At 40.5% G+C, this 20,839-nt stretch overlaps 1 protein-coding gene across 4 annotated transcripts in view; it reads left to right on the forward strand.

Moving 5' to 3' along the window:
• Positions 1 to 20,795, forward strand: part of nr5a1a (nuclear receptor subfamily 5, group A, member 1a) — a 22,013-nt gene extending 1,218 nt beyond the window's left edge. The window contains exons 2-8 of one of the 4 annotated variants that reach the window (XM_071481803.1): positions 985 to 1,103; positions 1,564 to 1,705; positions 2,352 to 3,007; positions 12,657 to 12,818; positions 13,928 to 14,075; positions 16,880 to 17,178; positions 18,444 to 20,795. In XM_071481803.1, coding sequence (XP_071337904.1) covers positions 985 to 1,103; positions 1,564 to 1,705; positions 2,352 to 3,007; positions 12,657 to 12,818; positions 13,928 to 14,075; positions 16,880 to 17,133 — 1,481 coding nt within the window. In that variant the 3' untranslated portion in view covers positions 17,134 to 17,178; positions 18,444 to 20,795. Of the gene's footprint in view, positions 1 to 984; positions 1,104 to 1,563; positions 1,706 to 2,351; positions 3,008 to 12,656; positions 12,819 to 13,927; positions 14,076 to 16,879 lie in introns of all 4 variants that reach the window. The other 3 variants (XM_071481806.1, XM_071481802.1, XM_071481804.1) reach the window with 3 other exon arrangements.
• Positions 20,796 to 20,839: the final 44 nt, after the last annotated feature.

Genomic DNA, 20,839 nt, shown 5'->3' on the forward strand with positions numbered 1-20,839 from the left:
ACGCGCCGTGGGGTGTGATCATGTTTGTTTCATCACGTGAATCGAACCCACGGAGGTCGTGGTAAATCGAGCTCCACGCGCACAGGTGAAGGATCGCTGCCTTCAGGTGCACGTGGGCCTCGCGCCGCCGGACCACTGGAGAAAATAAATGCGCGCGCGTGTTGATGAGGTTAAAACCACAGTTCATCATGTGTGAGTTTCTCCCAGAATCCACCGTGGTAAACCCACACTCTGAATGTGAGCGGCCCCCCCCACACACACACATTTATTAGCTGCTGTGGATTAACGGAGACCGCAGCTTCCTTTTATTTAGCTCGTACAGAATCAGCCAGTAACACATCTGTGTGAGGCCTCTTCAGCCCATATGCACTGAGCTGTCATGTTGCAGCTTGAAAATAGTTCCGACCTTCCTCATGTAAAATTATAGATTTATTGAAAAAGTAGCAGGTTCATAATGCAGGCAGAAAAACTCTACATAACCTGCATTATACTGTTAAATGAACATTCGTATCTCTAAAACAGGACTATATTGTATATAGGCTGCATGTAGCATATAAGAGCTTTAATAAAACAAACATGAAGAATCCTTAATTATGAAGTAAAGCACAACAGGCTTTATATTAGATAAATATAATTATGATTTCGATCAAATACAAAAATACATAGCCTAAAGAATAAATGACCTCTATTGGACTTTTTAAAATAAATGTTACGTTTATGGAAATAACATTTTTCTTATTGCCTGTATGCATTTTAAAGTCAGATTAAATTAGTAGCTATGCTTATTTATTACACGGTGATTAAACTGAGAAATGTAAACATTATTTGTGTAATGTCAGAATTAAATTCCATCCTATCCTATTTGAAGCTTTTTTAATTTTCGAAAATGTTCTTTATAAATCGCCGACAGAAATGTGTTTCTATTAAACACTCACTGTGCCACGTTGTCCTTGGTGTGTGTGTGTGTGTGTGTGTGTGTGCCAGGTGTGACTCTGAAGGTTATGGAGTACACGTATGATGATGACCTGGAAGAGCTGTGTCCTGTGTGCGGAGACAAAGTGTCCGGGTACCACTACGGTCTGCTCACCTGCGAGAGCTGCAAGGTACAAACCTCAACCCGGATAAAACTGAAAAAATAAAAATTCAACCAATGAGCTGTTTCTGTTCTGACTTTACAGAAATACCGAATCCTGTTGTAATGTTCGCTGTTTAGTCGGATGTTGTCATTATGGTCGATATATATATATATATATATATATATATTTATTTTATTTTATTTTTTTACATTTTTAAATGGATTAAAATATTGTGGCATTTAAATAAATTACTTCGCGGACTGTTTTAAATTATTTTTGTCTATTAAGGTAAAATAGAAAAATGCAACATTCCATTAACTCACTGTCGAGTCTCACCGGCACTTGATTTCGTCCGCAGTGTATCTCAGGTCCTGAATGATGTATTTAGCCTTCGCAGAACCACAGATAGGCCTACTGGAAAACGGTCATTTCCCGGCCGGGGACTAAGGTTGCACCGCTGCCTCTCATGCATCGTCCCTTGTTTCAGGGCTTCTTCAAGAGGACGGTGCAGAACAACAAGAGGTATACGTGTGCGGAAAACCAGGAGTGCAAAATAGACAAAACCCAGAGGAAGAGGTGTCCTTTCTGTCGCTTCCAGAAATGCCTCAACGTCGGGATGCGGCTAGAAGGTAAACGTCACTGTTTAAATCAGCCCGTGCCTCCTTCCACCATTTAATGATCGTGTTATTACTGTAATGTTCTTATTTATCTGGGAGGAGAAATTTAAATTTTCCCACTGTAACACATTTGGCTGCATATTTTATGGCGTTGTAATTCTAATAATAATAATGTGCAGTGATGTAGCTGCACTTATTTTCAGTGTATATATATTCTTTTGATAAGTTGACAAATTTATCACATAGTAAAAAAGCCTTTTGATTTGTGGGATGGTGGCTCTCACGTTGTTTCCTACTAACATGGGATGGGATTAATTCCCAGACAGCAATGCAGGAAAGCACCTGCTTCCGTAGCAGAAAAAGGACACATTCTTGACTTACTGATAAAACTCCGGAGACTCCCCTGTTTTAAATCAAAAGCTCTATTTAGACTACAAGAAGGAGTGGAGCTGCAAGACTCTGGGGATTATTCTCAGGCCTAAAAAGGGAAGCAAAAATGACCAACATGTCCGTTATTTACTCTGTTTGGGATCCTTCTGAAGTGCGAGTTGTGATTTTACCCTCTGGTTGTTCAGTTCAGTGCTCCTCAGGGGGAATTCAGTGGAGTGGGTATCTCATCTGTGAATCTGTTTTTCGCCTCTCGTCTCTGGTGTGACAGCTGTGCGTGCCGACCGCATGCGTGGGGGGAGGAATAAGTTTGGCCCCATGTACAAGAGAGACAGGGCCTTGAAGCAGCAGAAGAAGGCTTTGATACGATCCAACGGGTTCAAGCTGGAGAGCGCAGCTCCTCCTCCGGCCTCCCCGCTGCAGACCGACTACGGCTTCACCGGCACCCTGCACACCCTGCCCACCATCTCCAAAAGCCTGCTCCCCACCACCCCGAGCTCCATCACCCCTACAGACTACGAGGCCAACCCCTACGGACCCCCATCCCTGGGCATGGCCATGCAGTCCCACGTGCCCCTCACCACCCAGTACCAGTACACAGCCTTCCCCGGCAGGGTAATTAAAGCTGAGTGCCCTGACTACACCAGCTCCCCTGAGTCTCTGACAGGATACCCCTACCCAGACATGTATCCCTCAGCCTCACCACAGCCGCCCAGCCTGCCGCCGCTGGTTCTGGAGCTGCTGCGCTGTGACCCGGACGAACTGGTGGTGCAGAATAAGATCGTTGCTCATCTGCAGCAGGAGCAGGGTGGCCGGGGCCGGCTGGACAAGCCCAGCACCTTCAGCCTAATGTGTCGTATGGCAGACCAGACTCTGTTCTCCATAGTGGAGTGGGCCCGGAGCTGCATCTTCTTCAAGGAGCTCCGGGTGAGTACTGAGCCCTTTATCCCACCCTCATGCTCACACAGGCACACAGTCCAAAGAAGGCAGAGGGAGAAACGTTACACATGAATGAAATGATGCACAAAAAAGATGAGGGCGACACAGACCCTCCTCTGTTTGTCTTTTCTCTCACTCTCTCATCGGTCGTTACATCAAAGCTCCTGATTTTAGTCGTAAAAATCACACATTTCAATAAATGAACTGCTTCATGACACAAGAGATGAGAATCTTTACCACGGTCTGGTCTTCTCTGTATTTTCTCTAACATGTTAATAGCACTAAAAATAACAGGAACAAGGTTACATAACATCTGCTTTGCTCAAATGAGCAGGAGAAGAAAGGCTGGTTTTAAGACGAGGGAGCTTGTTTTAAGCTCACAGCCTTATTTTCTTCCTCAGGATGAAACAAAATGCATTCACAGTTGATGAAGTGGACTCATATACCCACAATGCACTCACAGTTCACTCATGCAGAACGGACCCACTACAGTCAATTTTTTCAGGTGGTGAAAATCGACTTGCAGAGACCAGAAAGTTAAATATTCTGTCTGATTTGATATTTGTCAAATAAACGTTCACTGTGATGAATTCACTAAATCAAGCAAGTGGGTGTTTGTGTGTCATGGTAACGACTGGAGACCACTTCATATCACCCGTCAACATGTAGATGTTCCGACCCCAAAAAAAAGCATTAGTGCAACATTACGTGAGCACTCAGTCCTCGTGGGTCTGACCACGCCCATCTTCAAACTCAGCCTTCATTTTGGTCTCAACACACACACACACCTGTGGAGTTTCAGATTCAGATAAAGACAACTTTATTAATCCCAAGAAGGAAACAACCTTTGCAGCTCACCTGGTCCATACACACAACTTCAGAACTCACAGGAAAACTAGTTACACATCAGACAGATCAGCATGCATGGGTCAATGCAAGGGAGCAACGAGCAGCAGTGAGTGAAATCATTCAAATAGATAAAATAACACATTTTGTTACAGTTCATATTGTGAATAAATAATTTCAATAAATAAATCACTGTAATTAAAAGTTTAGATGTAACTGTCAGCGTTTAGCAGCCTGATAGCAGAATGAGTGAAGGACACGGAGCGGCAGTCTGTTCTCACATTGTAACACCAGCCTGAGTGAAATCACTGGACAGAACATGGTCAGCCATGATTGGGTGATAATTCCACCTGATTCTCCTGAAGGGAGCTCAGGTCTCTTTGCTGAACTCCAGTTATCTTTGAGCAAACTTATCTTATCAGCAGGTTGTGAAGCTATCAGGGTGACAAAATCTGTCCACAGACACACAAAGTCCTCAAACCATCTCTGTGGTAGTTCCTGCGCTACAGTAGGTGTCCCCAGGACCACAGTTTGCCATGATGACACACACACACACACACACACACACACACACACACACACACACACACACGTATGAGTGCACATGATTTGACCTGAAACACGCACAAGCAGGAGGCAGATAGAGATCAGTCATTTCTCTGCAGGAAGAGAAGCAAAAGATAAATGATTATGATTAAGTTGCATCATTAACATTTTGATGAAGGTTTTTTGTTCCATGTCAGCACAATGCGTTCAGTGATGTTTCATAGAAAGATTTAAAAAGATTTGATTTCTATTCATGTCAACTGTTGCATAATGAGCCGTGACATCATTGTGTTTAATGTGACGATGTTGCAGCTCATAAAATGTAGAATTACAGTCACAAGGAACGTGACTGGGAAATGGTTGGCAGTTACATGGATGTTTTCTAGTCTTATTGACCACTCAGAGCTCTTTACATTACAAACCACATTCACACATTCATGTAGGGCTCTGGCCCAAGGACACTTCAACCTGCAGAGCTGGGAATCAAACTGTCAATCTTCCAATTAACCTCCTGAGACACAGCTGTCTTGTAGTGTGGTGCATTTCCTTGATGTTGAACACACACACACACACACACACACACACACACACACATACACACACTCACACACACACACACACTCACACACCTCGGAGGATAATGATTGGACATACATCAGTGTCTCCAGCGCTGTGTCTTTGTGAGCTGTGTAGTCCTGGACAGTTCAGGTGATTTAGTGACACAGACAAATCAATACAGTTGTTGTGGTTCACTGTTCTGCTGCTGCTGACAGTGTGGCTGAATACAACAGGTGAAAATGGAGGATTATAATTCTTTCCTGACAAACCACGGTCAAAGTGACACAACCAGTTGAACAGTTTCATTTGCAACAGAAGGTTTGACTCGAGCTTTGTTGAGACTCCTTCTTCGTATTTTGATCAAATGTAATTTATTAACTCTGGTACAGCTGGAGCGGGTCTGCTCATATCCTGCTAATAGTTTAGTTTTAAGGCACATCACTTCCTCTGCGTTTACTCCTCTGTCCACACTACTGAAACTAGGTTTCAGCCCCTGAAACGGAGACTTTCATAAACGTTGCTGCTTAGTTTGAAATGTGTGGGTGGCATTTTAGTCTGGACGGGCAGAGACGGAGACAATTGAAAGCAATGACGCACAGTCGCCTCCTGATTGGCTCTTATCAGCCTCAAACATCAATGGTTAAAGCAACATGGATAATGAATTTAAGTGTTACTGACCTTGTTGTCTTTGCAGCAGCTGTTGTTCAGTTCAGTTCTGGATTTTAATTCTACAACTGTCTTTGCTGTTCCTCGTTCATAGTATTTTCTGCAATTAACCAACTGTACAGTTGACAATCTGCTTCCTGTTTACACCGGCTTGCTCATGCCCAGTGTTTGTGAATGGTCATGTGATATAAGTTTTCAGTTTTTTTTTAATATGGACAGAGATTATTTCTGAATCTGAGCTAAACTGCTCATCTGGACCTGTAGCCTTAGAAGCTACGCAGTCTTCTACTGCTGGACACTAAGTTAACAATTTACATGAAAACTAAATGCTCATATTTTGGTAATATAAGTTATAAGTGATATATGTTTAGGTGGAAATTATACAGCTAAGATAAGTAAACAGAACTTGATGAACAAATGGTAAATAGACTGCACTTATACAGAGCTTTTCTAGTCTTATCCAACACTCGAAGCGCTTTACAATTCACACATCACATCCATACACTGATGGGACAGCCGTCAGGGGCATTTGGGGTTTAGGAGCCGGAGGAGGAGCTGGGGATCGAACCACGGACCTTCTGGTTAGTGGACGACCTGCTGTGCATCCTGAGCCACTGCTGCTGGGTTATTTGTTACAAATCCCTGTAGCATGTGAAGCTTTGCTATTCTCTGCTGATGTGTCTTTGCGTAAACAGCAGCATGGATTTCTGAACCATATTTTGTAGCAACTCACTGAAAGCAGCACAAAACATCCACCATCTTCAATCTGCCCTGTGCTGACATACGACTTACTATTAAAACTTAAAGGTCCCATATTGTAGAAAGTGAGACTTGCAGGTCTTTTCTTTATTATAAAGTTCTATAGAAAGACTGTGAAAGTGCAAATCCACAGAGAAATGCACACAGCCTGTATTCAGACACTGAGCCTTAAAATGAGCCGTCAGGACTTCTTTAACTTTGTGATGTCACAGCTATGCAATCACCGCCCCCCCAGCAAACTGTCCAAACTGTTGTTTTTGTTTAAACTTCATTAACAACACAACACCAAGCAGTCATTATGAGTACGTGAAGAAGTTTGCCTTCAGGACTTCCTCTTAGAAAGACTTTCATGATAAGGTAAAGACCGACACATGTTCAAACCTAGAAGGCTAGGTTTCAGCTTGACTTTTTGACTTTGTTAACTTATTATTTCCAGTTTATCTCTCAGTTGCTGTTTTACATCATTACGCTGCAGTTGTTGGATGTTTGTAAGCCAATATATTACCACATAGCCTTCCCAACAGTAATACTAGAGACCAGTGGCCAAAGTTTATTTTGTCTGAAATATCACAGCATTGCAGTCTGGATTTGACCAATTCATAAGAATTATTATTATTTTTTTATCAAAACAAAATCCTTTCAGTCCGATAGTTTTCTCTGACTGCAGCAGCAGCCTTTGTCATTTAATTTAAAATGATGTGTTCATTTAGCAAAGTGATCTGATACAACAAATAAGCTGAACAGTTAAACATCAGTGCATCGTGTGTTACTGTAACAAGTGATTTCACATTATATAATCTGCTCTCAGTGTCCAAACACCAAAGCCTAAAAAATGATGATTGAATTCTCGGTTTCTGAGAACATCAGGACGATCAGTCTTTTTGTTGTTTTTTTGTACGGCATCCTTGTCTCAGAAACAAAGACCACATTGTGGTGCCAATGTGAATTGTTGCATCTTTTCAGACTAACAACAACAAGGTATCTTTAAGCTGTAGCCTGAGTTAGAGGGAGACTTCACAGCTGATAGAGGAGAGGAGCACAGAGGAGTTGATACATAAAACTACACGTCACATTACGAATGAACCATCCACAAAATATACAGATTCTTTACGTGCACAAAAGTCAAATTCTCGTGTCTACAGCAGCATGTGATGTGCTCCCTGTTTTTACTTGAGAAATCCTCCAGTGCAGATGCTGCGGACTTGTCTTCGTGTTGTTTAACTCATTTGTATTTTCTGCTTTGTTTTATTTTGTCACACACACACACACACACACACACACACACACACACACACACACACACACACACACACTGTCACTGCAGCGTTAAAGACTCAGAATGAAGAGCAAAAACAATCTGAGCCCTGTTTATGTGCAGCCTTTAAAACGAATGTTTCATCCCCTGTACAGTTACTGTGTGAGAGTTTTACTACACATTATACAACACTTATTACCTTCATGGTTGTTGAGGTCTTTGTTTTGTCATGGGCATAAGACAATACTGAGAAGAAGATTTTAACAGACTTTTTTTTAATATCATACCATAACCTGAATGCTGTGAGTGTCATATTAAAACCACACACACACTCACAAAAAAAAAAAGAATCATGCTCTGGTTGCTTTGAGCAGAATACACTGCATTCACATTCTGAACCTTGACGAAGATTTAAAAAGTTTCCTCATTATGCTGTTTCAAATTACTATAACAAAATCTAATTTCTGGTGGGTCCAGCCAACAATATTACTTACTCTAATAATGTCAACAATTAATATTTGCTGTTTCAGTTACCATGTTCATGTGAAAATGAATATGTAAAATCAAAATGTAGGTTTCGTGCTTCAGGCAGTATTTGCCTTTCAAAATAAAACAATCTTTTCATTCGCATAAATGTTATTTATTTATATATAAATTTGCATAAATTCGCATAAATCGTCATAGGAAAATATGAAAAAAGAAAAAAAAAGAAAACATGATTTTTCAGTAATTTTACTTTTTTTTTTCACCATAACTGTGCAGGCTCATTGTGCCTCAGAGCTTTGTGCTTCACACATCTGATGTATTTCTGTTGACAGTCAGACCATTTCCACGTTCAGTGGATGGCGAACATGGACAGTGAGAACAAAGCTGTGCATGTTTTGCCAAGAGAACCTCCCTGCAGAAAGAGCTTTTTCCCCCGGCTGGATTATTACATTCCACGCAGACGATAACGGGGGAATGTCATCCCTCCGCTGCAGCTCCGTGCCGCGCTCGTCTACATTGTTATTAAATTGTGAGCAGAATGGGAGCTATTGATTGCTGCGGTTCCCCAGCGGTGGAGGCCTTTGTCGTGTCTTGTGTCTGACCTTCCTTTCACCAGTTGAACATGGGAGATGTTGCACACAATAAACATCATAAATGTGCTGCTGCTACAGGCAGTGTACCAGAGACAGTCAATTTTAAAGTAACATGTCCAAAAAAGATTTTGAAGAGTTTTGGTCAAAAATGGATGTAACAGATATCCACTCTGAACTACAAAATAAAGCAGCAGTCTCAGAGAGACTGGCACTTTTTAATACACTCAAGGTAAAACTTACTAAATATTCACATTTTTCCCCTGTAGCACTTTGAATGATGAACTTCAGGGAGGGATAATTTCACTCTTTTTATGTATAAAGTCATTTTTTCCTGCTGCTCAGCTCAGCAGGTTTGTTGCCGAGGTGCAATGCAGGTTAAGTTTGTTTCCACTCTGTCTACAGCATGTCCACAAGCTTCCAAAGTATTCTTGAGTATTATGGTATTTAAAGCAGTTCACTCTGGCCGTGCAGCTCTTAGTATCTGCTGGCACTCTGCTCTGTCTCTGCTCTGAAGCTCACTCCACACTATTCCCACAGCAGACACTTCCTGTGTGTGGTTTAAAAACTGTCACTGCAGCAAACCCCACTCTGTGCACAAATTTGGTCTCAACTGACGATATAATTAATAATTTAAATCACTGCTCCTGGTTTTGTTTTTGATTTTTCAAGGGACCTTGGTTATCATGGTTACAATCAGGGCTCGACAGTAACGAAGTACATTTACTTGAGTACTCTACTTGAGTATTTTTTGAGTATCTGTACTTTATTATTATTTTTTGTGTAAATTTATGACTTTTCCTCCACTACACAAATACTGTGCTTTTGACTCTACTGCATTTCTATGAAGTACTTGTTACTTTTAGTTGGTGTAATGAATTTTCTTTTGTTTTGAAAAATGTTCTGCACAAGAGACCATGGTCTGATCTTCAGTCTGTGTTTGAAGGTTTAGAAATAAAGGAAGGTTCCTTTAGTTTGAAATGTTTGCTGTGTTTACCAAACTTCATCACTGCCTACGAACATTTTCCATCTAACTTGAGAAAGTGTCGAGGTTTGTGACTTTTTTTAAAATTCTAGATAAACCTTTGATTTTGATTTTGATTGATTTCTTATGGAAATCATAAGTCATATTTGTCCTTTCCTAACACATAGCCTACCAGTGGTTAGCTAATGACATCACAGAGTTAAAGTTACTGACTAAAGTCCACTCCACAGGGTTTTTATTCTCCAGGTTTAGGAGTCAGTCAGTTGGTTGTTCCAGATTCGTCAGTTTCTGTAAATGTTGAACAATACAACAATGTGTTGACATAAAAAAATGAACTTATGATACTTGACTCAATTAATAGAGCTGTCACCTCAGGTTAAAAATAATAAACACACAGACTGTACCAACAGCAGTGTACCTACCTTCATCACCATGGCTACAGTAATAACAGTCATGGCTTGGTTAGATTTAGGTTTATGTTCACTTCCTCAACATTAGATGATCTTTGTTGTCATGGTTACAATAATAATAACAAATGGTCATGGATAATAGAAACAACATAAGCTGCTACTTTCACATGGGAGTCGAACACCGCTCTCCTGTGTCATATTCATCCATCCACCCCAACCTCCTCCTGATGTGGACTTTGTCGCTCTATAAACTACATCACTGTACTTTTCCCTTTGCTCCTGTCATGATTACTATGTCCACAAGATGTCGCCTAGCAACAAAACCTAACTATGGGTCGTGATAACCTGCTGGCAGACGACCTGTGGGCTCATTTTGAGTGTATAAAAACGTTTGTAATCCCACTGAGCTTGTTGGATTTAAATTGCCGCTGCTGGTTTTGTCTTTGATTTTTAAAGGGTGAAGCCAGTACGATGTATTTGTGCCAAAAGTTGGCAATGCCAGACACTGATTGCCTGACTGCTGATAACGCCATCAGCCTCCTCTGCTCAGTTCATATCTGTAACCATCTGTGGAGAATAGGTTAGATCTGGTCTGTAGTCCGTTTCTATATCATGTTCAGCCACTTTAAGCTTAAATAAGAATAGTTCAACGTATTTGTTGTCTTGACTTTCACAAAATAAAGCAAACTACAAATCCAACTACAAATAAGTGATGCAGTCTTATTGAGAATGATGATATAATATAAAAACTAATTCATAGGTTTACTGGTGTTTAAATGTCAACACTGGTCTACAACTCTGTTAACATAACAAGAAGGGTGATGAAAAAAAATATGCAACCCTTCAATAAAGTTCTCATGATTTGCAGTGTTGTCCACAGAGCTCCAGAGGAATATTTGATGAGGATGACTCTGGTAGATCTTCCTCTGCAGCTGGTCAGCTGACTGCGCACTGAACCAGGATTTTGATGCACACTTTTTTATTTTGTCTGAGATTTTTAGTTCAAGCAGGTATACAGCCTGATGCATCAGACTAACCCAGCTCCAAATCCTAACATGCACAGACCAGAGCACTGGATATCCCCGTGATGGATAAAACAGAGCGCCTCTCTCCTGATGTTTTTGGCTTCAGCTGAGTGTCCGACTCCTCCTGGAGAGGAAGCGCAGGAGGTCGCTGAGACCTCTCGCTTCCTTAACCCCTTTCTTTATCATTGTACACCCAGACCCCCACCGCTGCTCCAGTCCAGATGAGTGCGTGGCATCCAACAAGATTGGACCCTCCCCTCTTCGACTGATATATAGTTTCATTCAGATAGACAGTAATTCTGTCAGCTCCGTGTCAGATGAATGTATGTTTGGGCCTATTAGCAGCTGCGCCTGCAAAATTACTGACTGCTGTGTCCTTCACTTTAGAGACAATATTGCATGTACCCATCCCCCAGAGCCAGAGCAGAGCAGATGAGGGGGTGGGGGGTTAGGGAGAGGTGAGGTGAACAGGTTGAGGAGGTCTCAGACATGATGATCATAAATACACAACGTGGGACACAGCAATAGCTCATACACATGCATCAGCACACACACTGACACACAAGCATCAAACACACTGAGTTTCACTTCAGTTCTCTTCTCTTCTTTTAATTTTTATCTCTGGTTTGTCACATAATTCAATGCAGTGTTATCACATATTGTATAATTATATTGTATTTTATGTTTCAGTTGTTTAAAAAAAAATATAATTATATGATATTCAAACTTTAAATATTATTATAATTATTATGAAAAATATCACATATACATACTTTAATACTGCAATACTTGATTTTATCAAATAGCGTCCTAAGACTAGTAGATAGTAAACACACATTTATATGAATATCAGTTTCAAATGGAAGGGGAAAGGAAAGCCAAATGCTTCTACAAACTATAACATACTCAACATCACACAACAACACTAAATGATGGTGAATACACCTGAGAAAGGAGGATATTGATTTGCTGTGTGCACAATGAGTACAGAGGCTGTGGGAGACGGTAACAGAGGAATAATCTACAGATCTAAAGGATATCGATCAGGATTTTCAGCTTCAACATATGTATGTATGAACAGAGGGAACCTTGGATTGTGGACATGCTTTAAAGGGATAGTTTGGGTGAATTTAGGTGGGGTTATGTGAGGTACTCCTGTATTATAGCTGCAGTAGATTCGGGTTGGGTGTGGACGAGGACAGCCTCTTTAAAAATGCCCACCTAAAAAAAACCCATCTGTTTAAGTGTAAACTATATTTTGAATATTTACACAGCTTTATGTTGCCGTCAAACAGCTGATCTGCAGCATAATACAGTGTAAGTGTAGGAATATGAAAGTTCAACGGTCAAGAAACTGTAGTGCCAAAGGAAATGTAATAAAAAAGTAAACCTCATACAACCTCATGTCAATAACCTGAACTATCACTTTAAGAAAAAGCTGCTTTTGTCTGTGGTTGCTTTCTTTATCTGCATCTCCTGTCTGTCTGTCTGTCTGTCTGTGCTTCCTGAAGGTGGGAGATCAAATGAAGCTGCTCCATAACTGCTGGTCTGAGCTCCTGGTCCTGGATCACATTTTTAGACAAGTGCAACATGGAAAGGAAGACAGCATCCTGCTGGTGACAGGCCAGGAGGTAGCAACTCCCTCGAACAACTTCCCATCAACACAATGCACAGTATGCTTCATTCACTTCCACCTCACTTCATTCAAGACGCCGTTAAAGAAGGGCTTTTTTCCTTACTTCAAATGGAGCCAGTTGATAGCAATACTGATATTTTTTTTTTTGCTGAAGCCACTGATCTGGATTTTGTCATGTTTTTTAACATGACAAAATCCAGGTAAATCATTTTAGAGTTAGCAGCCCTGTGATGTGGTGAGAAAACTACATTCCAACACAAAGTCCACACAGTCTAAAGGTAGATGTCCATGTGTTTGTGATTATAAAGCAGGTCTAGGTTCTATATTAATACTGTGAAAGTATCAAAGCCTCAGTCCACAGAGAAATGCACACAGCCTGTATTCAGAAACTGAGCCTTAAAACCAGCCGTCAGGACTTCTGGAACTTTGTGATGTCACAACAAAGCAGTCACCACCCTCAGCCACGCCCAAAGCCCCACCCACCTGGACACAAAATCAAAACTTGCAGGATTTGGTTTCTCTGAGTGTTCACCTGAAATCTGCTGATTTTTATTGGATCACTCGGAAGAGAGTCTCAGATCCTCTTTTCTGATTGGCTCACTGACCTGTTGTTACTAGAGCTCCAGAGAGAAGCCTGAGAGAGGAGATGTAAAACTACACTGAGATGGTTTTTAGTTAGTAAAACCACAAATATATTTTCTGATGGAGATCAACACTTCAGAGTTAAAATATGGACCTTTAATATGTGCACAAAATTAAATGTAGTGGTATGTTCCTGTTACGGTTCATGAGGTGGACTGACGTATCATTTATCACATGATAAAAACACCATATCAGTGTATTAGTCTTTTCAAGAGCTGCTTAAATGGTAATGTAAATTTAATTATTTATATATAGGTTTAAACATGACCTAATGAACACATTTAAGACAACATTATGTGAGTTGGATTGCACCTGATGCTCCCAGGGGCCCAGGGGCCCCTAAAAGCTTTACTTAATGTTGGAATACATGAGCGGGAGAAATACAGGACCCCATCACATGACTCTGTGCTTCTACATAATTAAAAATACTGAAGGAAAGACAGCATCATGACAGTCTCATGACTACAGGGGCCTTAGAAAATAACCAGCGGCCTGTGTTTGCAGGTGGAGCTGTCGTCCATCCTGTCCCAGGCTGAGGCGACTCTGTCCGGTCTGGTCCAGAAGGGTCAGGAGCTGGCAGCGAGGTTGCGCTTGCTGCAGGTCGACCGCAGAGAGATTGCCTGTTTGAAGTTCCTCCTCCTGTTCAACCCCAGTGAGTCAATGTCCTGTTTGTGTTTCATCTTATGAAAAAATCAGACTGAAAAGAAATTTTAAGAAAAGAAATCTTATATCAAACTTATTGTGATTTTTGATTTGGTGATACCAGGTTTGTCAGGCTGAAAACAGGAAAAACTGTTTTTTCATTTCATATATAGAGTCTCAGTGTTTAAAATAAGAAAGATTCACCCTTAACTGACCTATTAAAAACAAAATGTCTTTTGAAAAGCCTGAGCTTTGATGTGAAGCCTGTAGATTGTGTATTTTCAGAATAATAGCGTGTTTTGACACAAAAATCAGTCAACTCTGTGCGGCTGCAGAGACATAGTGACGCTGTCTTTTGGCTGAATCTGAATAGCAACACTAATATTTTAATGAAAAAATGTCACCACTGCAGATCATCTGCTGCACCTATTTATCTATAAGGTTACAAGTGTTTTCCAAACTGGCCCTTTTTCCTCCAATAAATTCACTTATTTAAATTTCTTTGGTTGACAAAAGCCAATATTAACAAAGACGTCCTCCTCCATTGTCCACTAATGGCATTCAAAAGAAGCGTAATGGATGGGTCTATCATTCGATGGTAGGGCCAACATTCATGTAGAGGCTTGTGCAGATGGAGAGAGCATAGATGTGGCTTGCCCAGATTCCCAGAAGTGTTTGCTGTTTAGCGCTGGCAAAGCGGGGAACAAAGAGCCTTTGAATGGTAAGAGCACTTGTCATAGGCAGAAAATATTTGCTGTCTTTGCCGACGGCTTCTTTGCTTGCGCTCTCGCTCTCCCGCATCCTCAGAGTCAGGTTTGTCGGGGGTAATTTAATTGCCCTTAAGCAGTCTGAAAAGATGATTCAGAACATTGATTCAAAACATTTAATTACTGTGTGAATGGATTCTCCAAGATGGGCTCAGCTGATGCTGAATGCCAGTCCACCCAAGGGCTTGGCTATTGTCTCATACACACACACACACACACACACACACACACACACACACACACACACACACACACACACACACACAGCCACCCACATCCCAAGTATAGATACACATAGCATATATAGAAAACCTAATAGCTGGCATTTAGACCATAAATGAATAGGAAGTATGCAACAGTCTAACTGATTTATTCCTTCTTTCTGAAATGGACCATTAATATTAACTTATATATAAAATACTAACATACTAGAACAAATTGAAGCAATTTCTCTGAATGAAAATGGTCAAATGTTACACTGAATATTGGTTTTGAGCAGCCTGAGTGCAAAAGTATCGTCTGTATAAGCCTTGAAATCCTGTTCTGACCAAAAACTAACTAGTTTCCATTCAAACACAGTCATCTGCTAGAAACTGATCACGGTCCACTCACCACCCTTTTTTTAAAATGATACTGATGAAATGTGGTTGGATGCTCCAGAACGTCTTACAGTAAGTGGACCTTGAGATAAGATTAGTTAGTTAACTATCGTTTCCAAGTTTCTCACTCAAGACAAGAATCATTCAAAAAATAGTGGCCTGTCAACTGTTATGAAAACATTTTTAATTTGGAAATATTTCAACAATGTCCAGACACCTCCGTTTGTGCAGCTGTTATTTAAATTTACGCAGTTCAGCGAGTGTCTCAGTGTTTCTGAAATAAAAGCAGCACCCTAACCCTAGGACCTAATGTGTTGTTTTTTTCTACAGTGGAAATCAAACATTCCTCAGAAAGTTGGTTGCACCACTGTTGTAGAAGTTCGCACAGATGTGTTGCACTTTGCTTTGCCAAACAAGCTTCATGGGGTTCAGGTCTGGAGACTGTGCTGCTGGTTCTGATCCCCTGATGTTGTGGCTCATTATTTTACTGTAGGCTGAAGCCCTGACCAACCAGTCTGTTGTACAGTGTTGTCCTAACGATGCATCAGAAGGTGTAGTGACACAGTTTGTCAGTGATCAACCTGGAGAAAAGGCTTCATGGCTTCATGGAAACATGGAAGTTCACCAGTTTCCTCATCCTTGAGAAACCTGCTGTCTATCACATTTACAGTTTTTGGTGACATAAACCTTTATTTATTTATTTATTTATTTATTTATTATTATTTTTTTAACCTTTGCACCATTTAAGGTTTTCCACTGGACTTTAACTGATGAAATTTCAATAAAAACAGGAAAAATTGACTGGTTCCAAAGCTTTTGAGCAGTAATATACAAAATGAAACATTTCTTTGTTTATTAATTAACACCATTTTTATCAATTATCTGCATTTACTGTTTTTTTGTGGGTTTTCATGCCTATGATGCAACAAAACAAGCAGGTCCCACAGCTGTCTATAAATCTTCAATATCATGTTTTTGTGATATTGAGGCATATTTTCAAATATACCAAACCCCATTTATTTTTTGCGGATGTTTAAAACATGCATTAAAGCAGGTTGATGGGAAAGCATAATATATTGTAGAGCTGTAAAACCAGAATGAAAACCAGTCTGTGAGAAAATAACACCTTTTCTATGATGTGGCTCATTAACATAGTTTTAGCCTTTTATCTCCTCTTAATTAGCTTTAAGCTCATGTTTCCTTGCCCTATCACATATCTTTTATTCCAGCTCTTCACTTCGTATATGTTGTTCACTCTTTGGGTTTTGCTGGATAAATCAACAGACCAAACAAAAATATTTAAGGTATTTCCTGCATCATCTTATAAACATTTCCCTGAAATTCAGCCTCATGTTTGTTACATTTAGAAACTGGCATCAGCAATAGAGCTTCATCCACAACCTCATGTGTGGACTTTAAATTTCCCCCTGCGTGTGTGTGTTGAGCAGATGTGAAACTGCTGGAGAACCAGGCCTTCGTGGAGGGTGTCCAGGAGCAGGTGAACACAGCCCTGCTGGAGTACACCCTGTCCACCTACCCTCAGTTCCAGGACAAGTTCAGCCAGCTGGTGGTGCGGCTGCCAGAGCTGCGCTCCCTCAGCACGCAGGCGGAGGACTACCTGTGCTACATGCACCTGAGCGGAGAGGTGCCCTGCAACAACCTGCTCATTGAGATGCTGCACGCCAAACGGGCGTGCGTGTGAAGGACGTGCGCAGGGATGCTCCGCCGTCATGTGTTGTTTGTCTAGGTGAGACTGTGTGTGTGTGAGGGAGAGTGTGAGTGAGATGAAGATACACAGGTCGTCTCTGTGAGGGCTTTTGTTTGAGATAATGTTCTTTTGAGTTTGGAATTATAAAGCTCCATCTGTTCTCAAGGTAGTCTGGAGATTTTGAAGTTCTGATATAATGTGATCTAAAATCAGAGAGATGATAAATCCTCTTAGACTAAATATTACATGAATCCCACTTACCACTGAGCCTCCCAGCATGCACCAGTGCTGAACAGTCATTTAAACAAGGCTGCGGTTGAAAAGTCATAACGATCTCCTTTCCCAACCACCTCTCCACCTTGATGGAAAACGTCATGAGGTCAAGGAAAGATGTAAAGGAGAGGTCATAAGGAGTTAGGAAGAGGACAGAATCACAGCACTTTCATGAAAATCTTTTTAAACCACCTTTATTTATAACACATCGATGATAAATGCTCCTGTCCTGACCACAGACACAAAACAAACAGGACTGAAACAGAGACCAGAATAAATGATATTCAGATGTCTGCAGGTTATGTAGAGTTTTGCCATTTGTTTAGTAGAGAAATTTTATTTTTTCGTACAGTCAACTACATTTATGTATTAAGAATATGATGTGCTTGCTCCTCATGATCTGAAGGAGAAGAAATCTGAGTGTATGGATTTGGCGCTCAAAAAGGATTTCCATCAGTGTTGGTTCGAATCCCAAACATAAAACATTGCTCTGTTGTTTCTACATTTATATTGATCTGCTGTCAAACTACAACCACCTGTTGTTAAATGTTGTTGCAGCAAGGAATTGTGGGATGGCATTTCTCCTTTCCTTTCATAAAGGAAGGTCATGTGGCATGGCTGCCACTTAGATACTTCCAGATCATTTCACTCAGGTTGAACCTTCCAAATAAAAAAAGACTTTTCCACTGCAGCCTCTGCGTCCACACATCTGTCCACAGATGCTTCGGATATAATATCTCTGATGTCACTGCAAAATAGTCTCCAATGATACTTTGATAGGAATTTTATTGTGAAATCTGGTGCCGGGTGGGCTGATGTTGACCCGTGACACAGGATGGAACTGTTTCCGTGGAAATGCCTGCTGGATGGCTATCATGCACTTTTTCAAACAGATTTTGTAGCATCTTTTCAGAAATCAAATTTTAATGTCAGAATGAGTCATTTTTGATCCATATGTCAGATGCAACTTTATGATTCCAAGATCAGCAACGCTGTTCCTAAATGATGATGATGATGATTTTTTTTTTTAGATGAAGACAGACTTCAGGGTAACGCAGCACACTGTGGTCTCGTCAGAGTAGACTAGCACTGCTCATATCTCTGCACTTGTTCTTTTAGTCACCGACCTTACAAAAGAATAAATACATATGAAAGCTCTATGGGTTTCAGGATAGTTTTCTTTTATTCTATTTAGATGTTAATATATTGATCTATTAAAGCCGGACATGATAAAAAAATAAAAAATTAAATTGAGTTATTCATCAAACTCCTATCAACACAAAGAGAGAGAGACAGACACATCTGCTGTAAGGGAGAGATGGATGAATGTGACAGTAAACGTGGAAACATCTGCTTCAGAGCAAGAGACAACACAGGGAGGGAAAAGATGCATCTGGCAACATCTGGTTTCAAGATTCTTTAAAATGTCGGAGCCTCAAAAAAATAAAGGCGCTGTGTTCAAACTCACATTCATGTCACTTTCTCATACACACACACACACACACACACACACACCTGTGTGTGGATTGAAGATCTGAAGTGAAGCTGCAGAGACAGTTGCTAGTGCACATGATGAAACTGACTCCAAACTGACTGTAAATAATGTTTAAAAAAAGTTGATGCTCAATATTTTCTTATTGTCAACGAGCTGAGCTGACTTCCCCGTCCTTTCTGTGGTTCCACTAGTTCCTGTTCACTCATTAACAAACACTCACTGATTCAGTTTCATGTTAAACAGCTGGACACTGTGGTTTTTATCCGACATCACTCAAACTGGAGGAAACGGTGCATTTGAGTAGTCTCAGTTTTGGCAGTGTGTGTGTGTTGGCCTGTTAATGAGACAGTTCGATCATTCAGTTCAGCCGTGGGTTTATACAAAGGGCAAGATGCTGACATGACATGAGTCCATGTGTTTCTAAATGCAGGCCAGATCAGAATTTATGTTAAATATTAAAAAGTTAAACAAGCTTAAAGACCACGATCTTTCCCAAACCTCAACCTGTCGCTCTGACACAACCACAGAGCGATGATCACGTTTCAGCTGCCACAAGAAAATGGTGTGGGGGAAATAAAATATGTTCACATTATTGGCAGATTTGCTCAGTGTGAACATTTTGTGACTTTGCAAATACATTTAATTAAAACAGTTCCCTCATGTTAAAAAAAAAAAAAAAACATAAATAATTTCAAATGTATTTGCTGGTGCACAGTGGCAGAATATAAGCGTCATTTTCAGGAGGCTGAAATCAGGGTCATTTCTGTTTGGAGGGGGTTGATTTGTTTCGTTTTGCCCTGATGGAGGCTGCAGTGGCGTTTGATAGGAGCCATGAATTAATAGAGACATGTGACCATTTGTTTAAGCTGAATACAACAACTTTGTACCACTGAGCTAATCTCATTCACACCCATATGTTGCTGTTTTTCATGGATGTAGCCAGGGTAGATAACCTAGCTACACAAGAAGATGCAGTCTCAAATTTGTCTTATAATCGGTCAATTGCATCATTAAAAATGACAGAGGGGTACTGTGATCCAGTCTAATAGACATAATGACCTTTTTTTTAATTTTGCTGACTTATGCCCCCAATAAACAATTACATTTAATTAGAATTTGTGTTTAATCGAGGGTTTTGTTGTGGTCAGGGTGAAAACTGACAGATTCCTGCATATTGTATATATTTTAAAGTCAACATCACAGACCCTGTCAGCCCGACTCATCAAAACGCTGCACTGTGTGTTTGCAGCAGTCAGTGTTTCTCTGTGGCACTTGCTGTGCTGAACAGTAGCACTAAAATATTTTGGACTCTCAGCACTGACAACACTGTGACTGACGTTCAGCGTCACTGTCACTGGGACCAGAGACACAGTTAAAAACAGTGTGTTTGTTATATTGTGCAGCTCGACTTTCTCACTGTGGACATTTCAAATCATCCCTTTGCTCATCCATTGATGTGGCAGAGTAGACAATCACTCCACCTGCCTTAACTTACTGTCTGTCTGAACACACAGACACACACACACACACACACACACACATACACACACACACACCCCTTGGTTGTCTAGCTGAGACAGCTGTGTGTTATCACTCTGTACAGTGTATTTATGTTGTGAAGTGAATATCTGCTGCTGAAGTTACATTTCAACACCAAGAAACGTTCTCTGCTTTGAGGTCAATTTGCTGTCGTGGAGCTGATTCTCTTGATATTGCCTTTGTTTTGTTTTTTGTTTTTTGTTAGTTTTTTTGCTCAGTTTTTTTCTTCCTGTGAGTTTGACAATTTGTCCTGTTTTCTCCCAAAAGAGTTAAGTGACCAAAACATTTTGTTTTCTTTAAATAAATTTTATTGTAATAGCATCAAACCAATAAAATTCAACAAAGTAAAGCTCCGCTTCTGTGTCTGCTATTATTGTGTAACGTTCATCGGCT

This window comes from Trachinotus anak, unplaced genomic scaffold (genome assembly GCF_046630095.1).
Source record: "Trachinotus anak isolate AG129_WGS33_773 ecotype Australia unplaced genomic scaffold, CSIRO_AGI_Tana_v1 ptg000008l, whole genome shotgun sequence".
NCBI lineage: Eukaryota > Metazoa > Chordata > Actinopteri > Carangiformes > Carangidae > Trachinotus > Trachinotus anak.